This window comes from Podarcis pityusensis (assembly GCF_964106645.2).
Source record: "Podarcis pityusensis genome assembly, chromosome: 3".
NCBI classification, from domain to species: domain Eukaryota; kingdom Metazoa; phylum Chordata; class Lepidosauria; order Squamata; family Lacertidae; genus Podarcis; species Podarcis pityusensis.
The window spans coordinates 71249031-71264191 of NC_138026.1; the positions used below are offsets into that span (position 1 = coordinate 71249031).

General features: G+C 39.1%; 1 protein-coding gene across 11 annotated transcripts in view; it reads left to right on the forward strand.

Annotated features, from left to right (window-relative positions):
• Positions 1–15161, forward strand: part of QKI (QKI, KH domain containing RNA binding) — a 112577-nt gene that overhangs the window by 54231 nt on the left and 43185 nt on the right. For all 11 annotated transcript variants that reach the window (XR_013984730.1, XR_013984731.1, XR_013984732.1 and 8 more), the window contains exon 4: positions 8825–8968. Coding sequence is in view for 8 of the 11 variants with exons in the window: in XM_081000726.1 (XP_080856852.1) it covers positions 8825–8968 (144 nt within the window). In the remaining 3 variants the exon portion in view is untranslated. The remainder of the gene's footprint in view (positions 1–8824; positions 8969–15161) is intronic.

Consider the following 15161-nt stretch of genomic DNA (forward strand, 5'->3'; position numbering starts at 1 on the left):
ATAACATGCTGTGAAATTCAAATCTGTGTTCCACAACCTTTCCCACGCTGCCAGTCTTTTGCCCAGTGTATCATCGCTGATTTCACCTGCTCGTCTTTTGTTTACTTTTCCAAAAGACATTTATACATCTTAGTCAATACCTTATCTTTATTTTCTATTAAATACAACTGCCTCTGTCAAGCAAGCAGAGATCACCCCCCCCCACTTGCAAGGAGGCATTAATTACCTTTCTGGCCCACCCAGCTGTCCCCTCCCTGTTAGTTTTTTATTACCCAAGAGGGGCAAGGGGTCAAAGTTTGCCCTCACTAATCCAAGCAGACCCTGTCCACCTCCTTAATCCTTACTGTTTGAAACCAACACAACAGGTCTAGACAGTGCTCTGGACACTCTTTGAGATTCATCTGTAATAACAGTGGAGTCAAGATCCTGGTGTATGGAAGTAATTTTGTCATCAAAATGCTTTGCAAATAAGTCACAGCGAGCTACTATCTGTTCCACCTCCTCCTTCAGGCCAGATTGTAAGTGGTCCCACATTACTGGAGAAGTTCTGCCAGATGGCATAGTGAGGATGCAATGGAGGCAGCAAAGTATTCCTCTTTTGCTGCTTTCACTGCCACTAGGTAGGCTCGATGATGATTGCATTTGATTTAATCTTTCCTCCACTTGACTTCAAGCAGTTTCCCAACTTGTTTCCTAACCCTAAGCTCTGGAGTATAACAGGGAGTCAATTGGACTCCATGAAGTGGGAGAGGGTGCTTAGGGACTGTCCTGTCAATAGCTTGAGCCATTCAGATAGTCCAGAGATTGTTAAATCCCCACAAAACCAGCAGTCTTGTAGTCCTCAACACCACCTCCAAGAAAAGCTCTGTTAGCTCAGGCGGTAAACCAGCAGAACCCCCAGTCTATCCTATTCCCCACCCCTGGACAGAGAGCCTAGAAACAAAGGGGGTGATTTCTATAAACCACATCAATTTCCCCTCTCTGACCCTCAGGTCTGTCTTAATATTGCACCAAATACCCAGGGTAGCCACACTCTACCCTTCTCACTCACCCAGGTCTCAGTGATACAGACCAGATCAGCCTTCTCATCCACAATCAGATCATAGATGAGGGAGGTCTTATTCTGAAACGACCTAGCATTTGACAACAGCAGTCATAGACACGAGGGGTGGCTGACAGGACAACCACAGTTCCCCAGGTTGGCGGAGGGATTGGCACACAGCCACAATGACCAACTGCCTGTGCTGTGTGCCCCTTACCCAGCCAGCCCCACCTTCCCACACCATGCCTTCCTCAAGCCTGAACCACTGTGATTGCTCCCCTTACTCCATCCCACTGCTCCTCTATTTCCAGGCACATCTTTCTTTTATTTAAAGCAACCCAAAAATTTTAAAATCCCACAAATTAAAGTCATTTAAAACATTTTAAACAATTGCAGCAGTAAAACCAATAACACAGCCCCGAACAAGAGCCCTTAGACCATGGTGATCCAATGCACGTCTCAAGGGCCACATGCAACCCTTGTGGGTGGCCCTTGGCAACATTTGACACACATCTCTCCCCCCCGCCCCCGGGTAACTGAGGTTCTGGGCTTGGGGAAGAAGGTGTGATAGAGCTCTGACCCAGGTCCTAGAGTTTTGCTGCCTTCTTCCCAAAGTCTAGTTAGTGCTTTCCGAGCTTTGGGAAGGAGGTGGGAGGGCTCTAGGACCCTGCCAGACCCCTTGTGCTGCCAGAACCTTGCACCTGCTTCCCAAAGATTGGCGCCTCACTTACCCAACTTTGGGAAGGCAGCACAAGAGCAGGGGTGGGGTGGGCACACAAATTTTGGGGCATGCTTCCTTTCCCTGCAAGACAAGGCAGTATGTGGCCCACGAGTTCCATGCTGAAGTACACTTGGTATTAAACGTTGGACTGCCCTGGCCTAGACGCTGCCAAATTGCTCTGTGGCCTCCATTTTTCCATTTATATATTTCATATTAATAGTATATGAAATATACCTCTTCAGTATTTCAGAAATCTCTAAGCAGTGTGCAGTCCCCCCCAAAACAAGCAATATTGTTGAAACATTACAACCCTAATCACTAAAATAACAATTTAGAAACACATAAAAGCATTATTTAAATGCTGGATTTTCAGTTCCTCATCCCCCTTTGTTTTCTGAGAGACGAAGCCATGCTGATTGTGGAAACCCTCAGAGGCCAAGAGGGAACAGGGGGTGGGGGATCTTGCATTTTGATGGACAGCTCTAGCTTTTAATCATGGTGAATAATTTTCCCAGTGCATTCCAACCTTCAAGTATTAGAATGATTTCAGAAGCATATTAAAAAGCAGGTTTCATAGGGCCAGATTCAAGCACCAAATCCCCTTAACTGCAGCCTGCACAAGGACTCTCGCTAGTGCAGTGGGAATTCCCTCCCTCCCCTTGCTTCTCTCAAATCCACTCAGGAGGGTCAGGAAAATGTCAAGAACAGCATGCGGGCAGACAAGGAGAGATCATTCCGTTGGGCAAGCAGAAAGGCTTCTGCTGGCAGAACAATATCCTTAGTGCTGTGTTGAATTTTACCCATGGTGTTGCATGTTTATTAGTCATTTTCTTAACTTTAAAAAAGAAGACATCTGCTGGCAGTTTTGTAAGAGACAATTGTCTTCTAATGAGAAGCTTGTATGTACAGAAGAAAAAGAATAGGGTTGATTGCTTACAATCTAAAAAAAATAAAATATAACCACATTTTTGGATTATTTGTGTATCTAATTGCTATGCAATCAAAACTATGTGAACTGTAGTTATTTGAAACTACGAAATGAAAGGCAATCATTTATGGGGGAAATATCACATTCACATGCAAGCCTGCCTGAAAATTAGAGTTAGGTGGCTCTTGTGTTTAATTATAGGTGTCTGGAAAATAAAGTTATGCTTGTGTATTAAATGAATGAATGTGACCCTGAAACATCAGCCCTGCTTTGTTGTTGCAGAGCAACTGGCACAGAGGAGAACTGAGTAGTGTTGTGTATTTTGGTGATAAGGGACTATGTCAGAATGGCTGTTAATTACCTGCTTTGTTTGATTAAGGAAGTAGTGGCTCTGCACTTTCCCCCCCACCAGTGACAGCTTTCAGTTAAACTTGTTTTAAACTCTGATAGTGCCATCTCTCTTTTTCTGGAGATGAAGAAATTTAATACATTTTAAGCATGCTTAGAGGCAGCATTTCTTTGTGTGAATATAGTGTTTACTACAAGGTGTGTCGTGTTTATGATACCAGGTATTCAGTAATGAACTAAAAATAGTTATACTCATGGAGAGAGCAGAAAATGTTTGATTTAGTTTGCAAATAGTTAGATATCTATCTGGGCTAGAAGCATGAAATCAACTAGAATAATTGAGGAACTGCTCAGTAATTATGCAATTAACTTTGCTTTAAGGTCTCCCTGCTAGTGATGTGATTTTGGCAATAAAGGTTTTTCTGCAAAGAATACTCTGAAATGTGCGAGAATGTTTTATTTTGCTGAGAAATTGGTATTTCAGATGCCTTTTGGAGGTATACAAGAACTTTGCAGGAAAAACACTTGGTGTCATTGTCATAAAACTTGATGCTAAAACCTGAGACTTCTAACATACAAGCTCTCCCAATTGTTTCTTGAAGTATAATAGTAAAGCTTTAAACAGTGCCGTAAAAGTATTTGATAGTCTTTACTGGCCTTTCTTACATGATTTCTTCACAGAATTGTAGAATTAGTTGCTATAATATTGCAACTAGACAGCTAATCGCTGATAGAGGTGGGCTGGACTAAGGCCACATGGTAAATCCTCATCTGATTTTTCCAGTCTGTTAACACGCCACATCAGCTCTTTGTGTCATATTCCTTCGCTTTGGCACTGGAGTGATTGTATCTCTTGCAAGCCAGCTGTAGGGCTGATGAAGGGGTGGAGCTTTCTTCCACCTCACTTCATGTTACTGGAGTTCTGTGCACTCATATGCACAGAACCCTGGTTGCCTATGGCAATCAGTTGAGTTGCTAAGCACTAAGCTGTCTTGGTCCACTTCTTGATGGGGTATAGGCTTTCAACACTGTCCTTCTGTTACAACTTTGGTTGTTCATTCTGATAATCAAGGTACTTACATAGCTTTGTGACTCCACATATGTTAGAATTACCCTGGGTTTCAACATGATTTTTAACCTAGTATGACACTTTGAATACACCCCCCCATGCACCAAATCCTCACTATGTGTTCATAGCTGTTCTAACCTCAACTTGTAATGAAGTTTTGGTCAGTTTTGTACTTAGAGATACTATGGTCTGTGAAAATTCATAGTAGCGATAATTAGTAAGGAAGGTGACTCAAGTTCATATGAACCTTGATCATTAGGTATCTAAAATATTTTGGTACTGGTAATCTATTGCAGGAATTATGGTGCAAAATGAGTTAAATCTAGAAGCTGAATCTGATTCAAAGTTGAGCACTAATGATCTGAGAACTACTAGAAAAGACAGTAAATGGGATCCGTACTCAGGTTGATATCTAACTAGACCCATTGAAATAAATGCATTTAGGTTGCTTAAGTCCATTGTTTTCAATAGGTCTACTTTGATTGTGGATAACATTGGATAGCACCCTCAATTTTTGTGAAAATAGGGAGTTTTGGTTTTTGGGTAGTAACAAAACTCAGTGGCTTTAGAACTATCAGAATAAGGAGACCAAAACTCTTTTGCTTTTGGGAGTTCCTCCTGAACACATTGACGTTACCCCTACTTTAAACTTTTCAAGCATACAAACTTCCAAAGCAGTTTAGAAAATGTTGAATGATACAGTAGTAATAAAGATTTATAAGGCATAGCAGAATAAGATGAAAACAAAAGAGCAACAAAATCATGGACAAACCCATCAGTCAAAACTAAACACCCTGAAAAGCCTCAGTGAATAGAATCTTTACCTGAAATTGAAAAGCTTCTCTTGGGAGAAAGTTCCAGGGGCAGAACACCACAGCAGAAAAGGTCACACTTTCCCCCCTGCCCCCACTGGTTTTGCTGGGGTGCACAAAGGGATTGTAATACCTGGCATAATAGTGATTAGGCTGTGAAACAGATTGGAAACCAGTAAAGCCGCGTCAAGGCACAGATATTAGCCCCCTGAAGTCCACTTTAAAACAAATAACAGGAACTTTTGTATATGTATTATTATTATTTTAGTTGATCACCTATTAAGTAGTGACTGGTTTGAAACCAGACCATTTCTAGATGGTTTCATTACCACTATAGCTGTAAAGAAAAAAAACCTTGAAAATGTACTATAATCTCATTATACAGGTGTTTTTCTATAATATATACTTGAAATTTCTCTAGTTATTTTGGGCCATGTGCTTCAGCCTTTTAATTGCTGGTGCTAGTGTTTAGTATGTTATAGCCAAATTGAGCACTTGATTAATATGCAGTAAGAGATTTTCAATATTGCTGCATGATTAAAATGTTGCTGTTTTAACTTGAGTTTCATGATTTAACTTGATTTGAGGTTAATATTTATGAGCCTGTTAAATTGACATACTACTGAGGCTATAAAGACAGATGTATGAGGTAGGGAAGAACATAGCAGGTTAGATTAATAATGAACCCAGGTGCTGAATTTTTACTATTAGTTTTCCCACTCCCTCCAAGGAAACAAAAGTGGCATAGAGTGGTACCTTGGTACTCAAACAGCTTGGCTCCTGAACTCCGCAAACCTGGAAGTGAGTGTTCCGGTTTGCGAATGTTTTTTGGAAGCCAAACGTCCAATGCGGTTTATGCGGCTTCTGGTTGAGTACAGGAAGCTCCTGCAGCCAATTGGAAGCTGTGCCTTGGTTTCCGAATGGTTTCGGGAGTCGAACAGACTCCCGGAATGGATTAAGTTTGAGAACCAAGGTACCACTGTATATGGTTCTGTTTCCCATTTTTAAACCCCCAAACAATACTGTTAGGTTGTGAGTTATCCAAGGTCCATTGAGCCAATGGAGGTCAAATATAGATTTGAACCATTGACTCCTAGGTCCTAGGCTAGCACTCTGATTACTGCGCCACTCTGGTTATAATGCCTATGTCATCAAAACTCGGAGTAGGGAAATCCCAAGTTGAATAAAAATAAGGGAGCAAAACCTTCCCTGAATAGCCAAATGCAAGCTGATGCTCAACATCCACAGAATGCTTAGTGCTGGGGTGTGTGTGTGTGTGTGTGTGTGTGTGTGTGATGAGGACAGAAAGTAATGGGGAAGGGTCATATAATGAAGAAACTTGAAAGACTGCATGGCTGGCAGAAAAGCCACTCCACACAAAACACTTCATTGCATGTTCTACATGTGCTACGCCATCATCTAAATTATATAAGTATATGGAACACCAGTTTTCTCTTGCTTCATCTTTTATGTTGTACAGTTACTCTCTGCAGATGACTCTTCCTGTCAGCAGCGAACATCCCAGCTAACCTGCTTTGTGAAATATACACATCTTCAGCAATACATTAGCAAGAGGGTAGAACAATCACTGTGTTCTTAAATGTCATGTTATAGAATTACTTCTGCATTAGGAAATGCTGCACTTAGAGCATAGTTTGTGGCCTTCTTGTCAGATGGCGGCACACAATACTTGCATCAAAACTCTTTGGGATACTTAATGTATATTATGTATCTTACTTCTAATGTGACAGTTAAATGTTAACTGTCCATGTATTGATACAAAACTTTTTATTGCATATCTTCAATTTTCAAGTAAAATAGAATTGGGGTTCCAAAGCCTGTCAGTTGGTCAAATATGCCTTGATATGGATAGAGCCATTGTGTAAAGCGAGATGAGCATCGCACCCCATAGTCGCATTTTACTGGACTTAACTGTCCTGGGGTCCTTTACCTTTACCTTTACCTAGAGCCACTGTGTAAGTGGTTTTAGTTCCATCATTTCAAGACAGCAATGGCTAGAGTTAGAAGCCCTTGCTCCTCAATTCTTAGGTTGGCCATTTAAGAAACATGGCTTACCCGTGGCAATTTCAGGATTGTAAGGTGCAGGATGAATAATAATGACTGTACTTGTACGGCAGTGAATGCAAATGTATTCACACTATGCCATACATCTACACCCCTTGATAAGACCATGGAAGGGTCTGGCACCATTTTGGAAGGTTCATTCATCAAGTCTGCATACACATACATATACTGTCCAACATAGGCAGTGCATACCAGATCTGGCACTTTAAACATACTAGTAAAGTGGCTTAAATGATAAATGCTGTTCATGACAGCCACTTGCATATTTTTACTAAATTTTGCAAAAAAATAAATAAAAAAAAATCAGGATAATTTCTGAAGCATCCGGACAAAGGCTGGGGTAGAATTTAACTATATACAGTTCTTAATAGGACTTTTCAGTAGACAAATTAGCTACTTGCTTCCAAAGTTGTAGTATAAATCCTTTAAATCATCAGCAACAGTCTGATCTTTCCATGACTTTCACTTCTGATTTGTAATTATGTCTTAGAATATGTGGGCTGTTTGCATAGGCGTTTTTGTGCTGTAAGTTTAGATTGTACTTTACTGTGAAATGTCAAATTATTATAATATTTCTGTTCAATATAACATGCAGTGGTTATTTGTTCTGAGTGGTCCCTTACATTCCCACATATGCCCCTGCCTCAACCCAAGTGTTAGATAGAATATTCTTGAAGGTCATGTCACACTCTGGGAGAATTACTTTGTATCCATGAAGTACTTACTCTTAGTAAACTTGGAACTGCTGTCACATCAACAATCACCTTTAAAAGTTCCCCCTCCAAACCAGGTTTCCAATTGAATGACAGTTTGACTTGTGCAGATGTAATGCTACTTATTCTGTGTTGTGTCAACTGCTGTTCAGAATAATAGTGATAAATTTCAATTACTGTTACAGTAAATGCCCTGCTCTTGGGAACATCTGTGGCTTACACTCCTACCTCTACCTTGGTGCATAAATGCTCCCTCTTGTCTATTTTCTGAGCTTAGCTATAGCTGTGTTAAATCCGAATTGCACCTTTTTGTCATTTGCCTTGTCATCTGACCATAACCTGATTGGTTCAATTTTTTACAAACTAAAAGGTTATAAAGGCCTTCTTCCAAACATTCAGTAAATGTTTCACAGATAGCATAATTTAGACTTGTATGGTACATTTGTATGTAATGTACAGCCCATTCCTAAGTATGTCTATTCAGAAGAAAGCGCTATTGAGTGTACCCCACATTTTCTCTTCAGATTTGATGGGGAAACTTCTGAAGTTTCAACCAATGACACAGGATACAGCCATGTATTGCCTATAACAGGGGGCACTAACCTTTTAAGATCAGAGAGACACATTTTGAATTTTGAAGGGAGTGCTGTGGACATCAGTCAGAGAATGTTTGCCCTGGGGGAGGGGGCACAGCCAGTGGTGGATACCAGGGTCTCCCATTGCAACAGCTCCCTGTGCAACAACAAAATTTTGTGCCCCTCACCTCTTGTGCTTTTTTGTAAATCATAGTTGTGGCAGCCCTGAGGCTCTATGCCCAGTTGTGAGTGAACCAGTTGCGCCCCCCTAAATCCACCACTGGCATAACATAACACAAAGTAAGAGAGAATATAGTTATTGCCTCTCCACCCCAAACACCCCAAAGTTAACTATGTGGAGATCACACAATATTGATTTCTCTCTCACCGTCTCTCATCTACCAAGAAATCAGTTACTTCTCTGGTTGCAATTGCATTTTTATAACTTATAAATGTATCAGGTATATTAACAAAACATGTTGCAGCTAAGACAACTCAAAATAAATATGATGGCGGTGTTGTTTTTTCCAGGAAGAACAAAACAGAGGAAAGCCGAACTGGGAACATCTGAATGAAGACCTGCATGTACTAATCACTGTGGAAGATGCTCAAAACAGAGCAGAAATCAAACTGAAGAGGGCTGTAGAAGAAGTAAAAAAATTACTGGTACCTGCAGTAAGTAAATATATTGAAATATTCATGTTTTATGATGTGTTCTTTAAATTGGGAATGAGAATATTCAGATTAGGTTACATTCTTGTGAGCGTAGTTTCAGAGTGGAGTATTTTTTGATGTACTACAATGTCATAAAGGATATTAATAGGAATAAATCTATAACTTGTTCAAAAGTCAGATTTCTCCTAATGGAAAAGGATAATTTATAATGCATTCCCATAATTGAAAACTATGGGTCATTTTAGAGATCTTTGACCACAATCTAGAGAACCGTGTGAGGCTGTTGACATAAAAACAAAGCAAACTACTTTTTAAACTTGTGAAACTTAGAAAGCGATTCTTTCAAAAGCACGTTTAGCGCGTTGCAGAGGGTGGTTGTTAAGAGAAGAAATGTCAAAAGTTCAGAAAGCCATAAGAAAACACTTAGGTACACCTAAAGTAACTGTCTGGGTTCTATGCAAGATGTGTAATTTAAAACGTGGGTGGGGCCTAACAAAGTGTTTAGGAAATGTACAACTCCTATCTAACTACAAATAAACCTCACCAGTTTCTTGATGGTGGCCATATTTATTTGGCTGTCACATGTGAAGAATCAAGTTTTTATAAAATTGATTTGCTGAGGTATTACTAAATAGGTCTTTACTAATTCTACATATTGCCAACAAGACATAGAAAACTAGGAAATAGAAACAGAAATGTATGAGTGAGATCACCTTAAGGTTGCAGGTGTTCAAACTGTTTTTGCTTTAGCTTGTTCAGTGTTTCCATGAAAGAATGAGCAGAATTCACTGATTATAAGGGGCAGTGCTAATTTTCCATGGAACAAAAAATCATAATTAACTTCATGGGTATTCAGTTTTGGAGTTGGAGAAATTCCATTTGATGCGTGTATGTGTAGGTGCATATATAACATTATCAGGTTATGTGAAATTTGAGAGATTTTTACAAGGAAGATAAGCACAATGCAGTACAATTTTCAATGATAGGTTTTTAAAATTAAATTTTATTGTTGTTAGCCGCCCTGAGCCCGGCTTCTGCTGAGGAGGGCGGGATATAAATAATTTATTATTATTATTATTATTATTATTATTATTATTATTATTATTTATTAAAATGAAGCTGAAGTATTTGTCATATAGAGGAAAGAAGTAGTATCAAGTACATTTTATACATTAGTACCACAGAAAAAGGGACCGTGGGTTGCGCTGTGGGTTAAACCACAGTGCCTAGGACTTGCTGATCGAAAGGTCGGCGGTTCGAATCCCCGCACGATGGGGTGAGCTCCCGTCGTTCGGTCCCAGCTCCTGCCTACCTAGCAGTTCGAAAGCACCCCAAAGTGCAAGTAGATAAATAGGGACCGCTCTCTAGCGGGAAGGTAAACGGCGTTTCCGTGTGCTGCGCTGGTGCTGGCTCGCCAGCTGCGGCTTAGTCACGCTGGCCACGTGACCCGGAAGCTATCTTCGGACAAGCGCCGGCTCCCGGCCTCTTGAGCGAGATGAGCGCGCAACCCCAGAGTCAGTCACGACTGGACCTGTTGGTCAGGGTACCTTTACCTTTACTTTACCACAGTATAATTGGTCAGTATAATTTAAGGTATTACTATACTAGACAGAATGGTTCAGAGTACATTTTTCATATTTTTAACAAACGATTGAGACGTTAGGAAATTTCACTGAAGTTATTTTTAGTTAGACCTTAATTGGAGAGAAAGGAGCAGAAATACATAACTGCTTTCTTCATCATTTACAACTACAATTTAGTAGCTGGTTGATAGTTTCATAGAACTTCATTTGAAATTGATACCTTAATATTAAACATGTATACATATACTAGGACTGTCAACTGATTGCACTGTACTGTACTTGAAGCTGTCTTCCTTTGAACTGATTAAATTGATTAAATTAAAAAACCTTTTGCGTATTACAAAATCAACTTAGATGCCCTTTTTACAGCACATGAAGCATAAGAATGTATAATTTAATGAACAATAAAATATATATTTTTATTTTCCTCAAAACGATGATTAGCTGATCTGCTGATTAAAACCCTTTAAAGCTTAACGCAGTTGATGTCAGACAATGAAGTATATGTGTTTGTGTTGCATGCATAGTCAAATAGTTGAACAGATCTTGATTCATTTGGAAATGTATGACTTTAAGATTGTAGCAATTTTAACTGGTACAGCTTTCATTTGGGAGTCAGCTATGTTAAATTTATTTTGAAAAGTTACTCAAATTATGAATGTGCTCCTCCAGAGATAATGATAGGTTCAAATCAGGATATAAAGAATATGGTGTGCATAAAGGAGAGAATATTTGTGATGCATGCAAGTTGCAGATAGTCAGCTCCTAATTTCACTACAAATCAAGTTTTTGTGTGTGTAAATCATTGCTTAGTTCTCCTTGATAATTCGAATCATTCTTTTTTACACTGTTCATTGTTTTAGCACATGCTGGTTTTTCTCTGTCTCCATTTCAATATTGGATTTTCTTTGCAAGTTATATGCTTTAGGAGGTTATGAATGAATATTCGTACAGTCATGAAAAGGGAGAGGTGGTTTGAGTACCTTGTAACTAGATGTTAATGACTATTGCTGTATATATGGAACATGGAGAGGACCATATTTGCTACTAATAATGTCATAAGTGTGAAGGGACAATTTGAATAAATACTGGTCCTGATTATTCCTCTTTATAAATTGCTAGGTTGACTTCCCAAATGTGATGTTAAAGTAATGGAAGTGTTTTGTTTTATGAGTCTGCCACTAAACCTCCCCATGCTTTTTATGCTAAGAGTGGTTCTCTGTTTCATTGTAAATTTACATTGGTTCTATGTTAACTGCCACTTACTTTAGAAGTATGGAGTCAACCTCGGAAATAGTTGCTTGTTCTTTCTCCTTAATCCCTCTTCCCTCAAGCCTTTACAGCACTGATACTAAAAATGATTAAGGTTAACCGGGGTTCTAGTTTAACCAAGGTCTGAAGCTGCATTTGCAAATGGTTTCAGAGACTCACAAATCATAAGTCATATGCTCAGAGGCATGAGTACAGTCAACAAGACTAGTAGCCATTGATAGCATTTTGTCCATGCAATTCTCTTTTAAAGGTTTCAAGTTGTTGGCTATCACTGTATCTTGTCAAGGGGAGAACGCCATAGTGCTACTATGTGTTGTGTGAAGACTTCTTTTTGTCTGTTCTGAATTTTCCAATGTTAAGCTTCATTGTCCTGAGATTTAAGACCATCTTCACACCAATATTTTATCTACCTTTTCAATGTTCTCCCCCTTACTGCTTTTTCTGAACTATAAACCCCGCAAATATTACTTATAGGGCAATTTATCTAGCCCATTTCTGAACTTTGCCCTTTCTGAACCTTTTTCAGCTCTACAATAATGTTTTTTTCAGGTGAGGCAACCAGAGCCACACAGCATATTCCACATGTGGTTCCACCTTAGATTTATGTAAAAGCATTATGTTATTGACAGTTTTATTTCCCATCCCTTTCCTAGAGTTTGCAATTTTCACAACTGTTGCACACTGGGTGAACACTTTTATTAAGCTATCCACCATGATCGATTTTTTGGTTGTTCACAATTCACACCTCATTTGTGTATATGTGAAATGAGGATTTAATTGGGTTTTGCCTTAATCTGCATCAGTGCACACATAGCATCTGCCCATTCAGCTACCTTGCAGAAATAATTTTGAAGCTTATTGCAGTCTCTTTTTATTTTAACAACCTTAAACAATTTAGTGTAAACAGCAAACATAACCACCTCACTGCTGACATATAACTATATCATTAATGAATAGAACAGACACACAACATTGCATGGCTTTTGGAGGTCACTGAGCATCATCAGTTCTAGCTGGACTACTGGTAGAGGGGTTACTTCCTCTTGGGTTTTTAACGTTGTCGGGGTTTTTTTTTGCATACCTTAGGTTTTGCTCAAATATGCTGATACTTCCTTCTTATTTCTCAACAGCTCTGCTTTGTCTCCAGTCGTGTAGTTTACTATTAGAGGAATGATAAACTATTCACAATAGTTAATGCAGTTTAGGCAGATCAAACATCTGGTTTCTTGGACAGTTTTTACATGGACAGCAATTTGTTAATTTTGTAGGCTTTACATTTTTTCCTAAGGAAGATCTCATGACATCCTGTGATTATATTGTCAAATTTTATTCTATCCTTTTTGTGGTAGATGGGCCCCCCAGGAATATCTGGAATGGGTTCATCTGGAATACCATGGGTTCTGCTTAGGTGGTGAATGCCTCACAAATGGTTTAGGTGTAGGTAATCCCACCACACTTCTAAGAGTTGTTTCAGAACAGAAAATAATTTAAAGTGGCATGGTTTGAATAAGCCATAGTTTTGGTTACTATTGTTGGGATACTGCCAGGGAGACAAAGTCCATCATGGCCCCACAAGTCGCCTCCGGATGATCCATCGATCTCCCGTAGACACGCAGTATCAGCAATTAGCGACACGAGCTCCAGAAATAGCCTGCCACATTCCAGAACTGGTGCACGCTCTATCAGCAGATAATGCACAGCGAAAGATGCACTCAGGAGAGCATTATTTACAAGTTTTATTCAGCGTTGATCAGAACAAAGAAAACATGACTGCCAGCTTCAGTGTCTACTGAAGCAAAGACACAACAGAAACATCCTGTGAACAGGAAATACGCAGACTCTGTGACTCACAAAGCCTGCTCCCTTTTAAGGTGGAACGGAAATATCCTAACAACTATAACATAGCTAAATCTGTATCCACCAACAGTTGAGTTTAATTAACAATAATTCAGTCCAGTCACCCTAGGGAATAGTTGAAATATCCACTGTTGCAAGAAGAATATTTAAATCTTTAGCTCATAAAATGGTAGGGGTCTAGGAAAACTTAACACGTTGAATTTATATTTAGAGGATCCTGATTGCTTCTCTTAAAGTTAAGTATCAAGGCCAGCGAATCAGAGTACCCAAATGCATTCTAAAAGATGGAGATAAGGCCATTTCTTCTGCCAATAGCAGAAGCAGGTTTTGTTCAGCATAAATATTTTTTTAACCTTGGACTATCGGCAGCTGAAGTATGCATTACAATCAGAGTGCTGGTTTGTCAGGCCTCTAGTTGATACACCTCTCAGCCACCACAAGACTTCAAACCTGATTTGATGCCAGTATTTTGCTGTTTTTTTTAATGTAGTACTTGGCTGCTCTGCTTGGTTTTACTTTTGCCAGTTCAGGCAGTCAAAACTTTATAGTATAATGTCAGATGTAGTTGTGGCTCATAAATGCAGGTGAAATCAAAGAACTTGCTTCTCAGTTAATGATGGGAACAGAGATTGGAGAACTGTAAATTATGTTTTACTTCTGCATTCCTTTTAATAATTGAATTGGCTATTATAATAGATCCATCTTACATTTAGGAATTTTTTTTTACTATCAGGTGGTTCTACAATCTCTTATTTGGCTTCTGGTCAAATGAGATTCACAGAACCTGGCAACATGCTCTGTAAGTTGCATCAGCTTAATTTGCAGAAGTTCACTTGAACTATGTGAGTAGTGAAGGCCTGCAATAAAACAGTGTTGTGCCAACCAGGCTGAGTATCTGTAAGAAGTGGTAGAATTAAAGGAAACTGCTTTAATATTTAAGGAGCATAAGAACATGGCTCCTTCTTATAACAAGCAAGCCGTAGTTCTCTTTCACGCCAGTGTGTTCTGTGACAGTTCTAATATGTTAATTTAAAGCAGAAGTAAAAAGCTTCTCTGATTATCTTTCTTCTTTTTGAACTAAATTTACTTTTGTAATCTGCTAGACATTTTGACCAGATTACTGAATGAGGCTGAAAATAAGATTTACTATTCCAGTGGTCTTATTTTAACAGGACATCTCTAGTAGTGACTGAACCTAATTGCAAATTACAAAGTCATAAATCTGCTACAGCAACTTTCTGAACTATGTTAAGAACATATTCATTTATAATAGTGAATTTTCTACAATGACAAGAATCGGACTAGATGAGGTTGACCCAGCTCTGATTTCACGCAGTCTTAAAGTTGGCAGTGGTGTTTGCATTTTAAATGATGCTCATCTGTTTTCTGATGTTGCTGCACTTGAGCAGAGGTGGCATAAAGAACTTGGAGCTAGTGTAGGATCATATTTGCAAGTGTAAAGCATAATACATAGGAGTTTT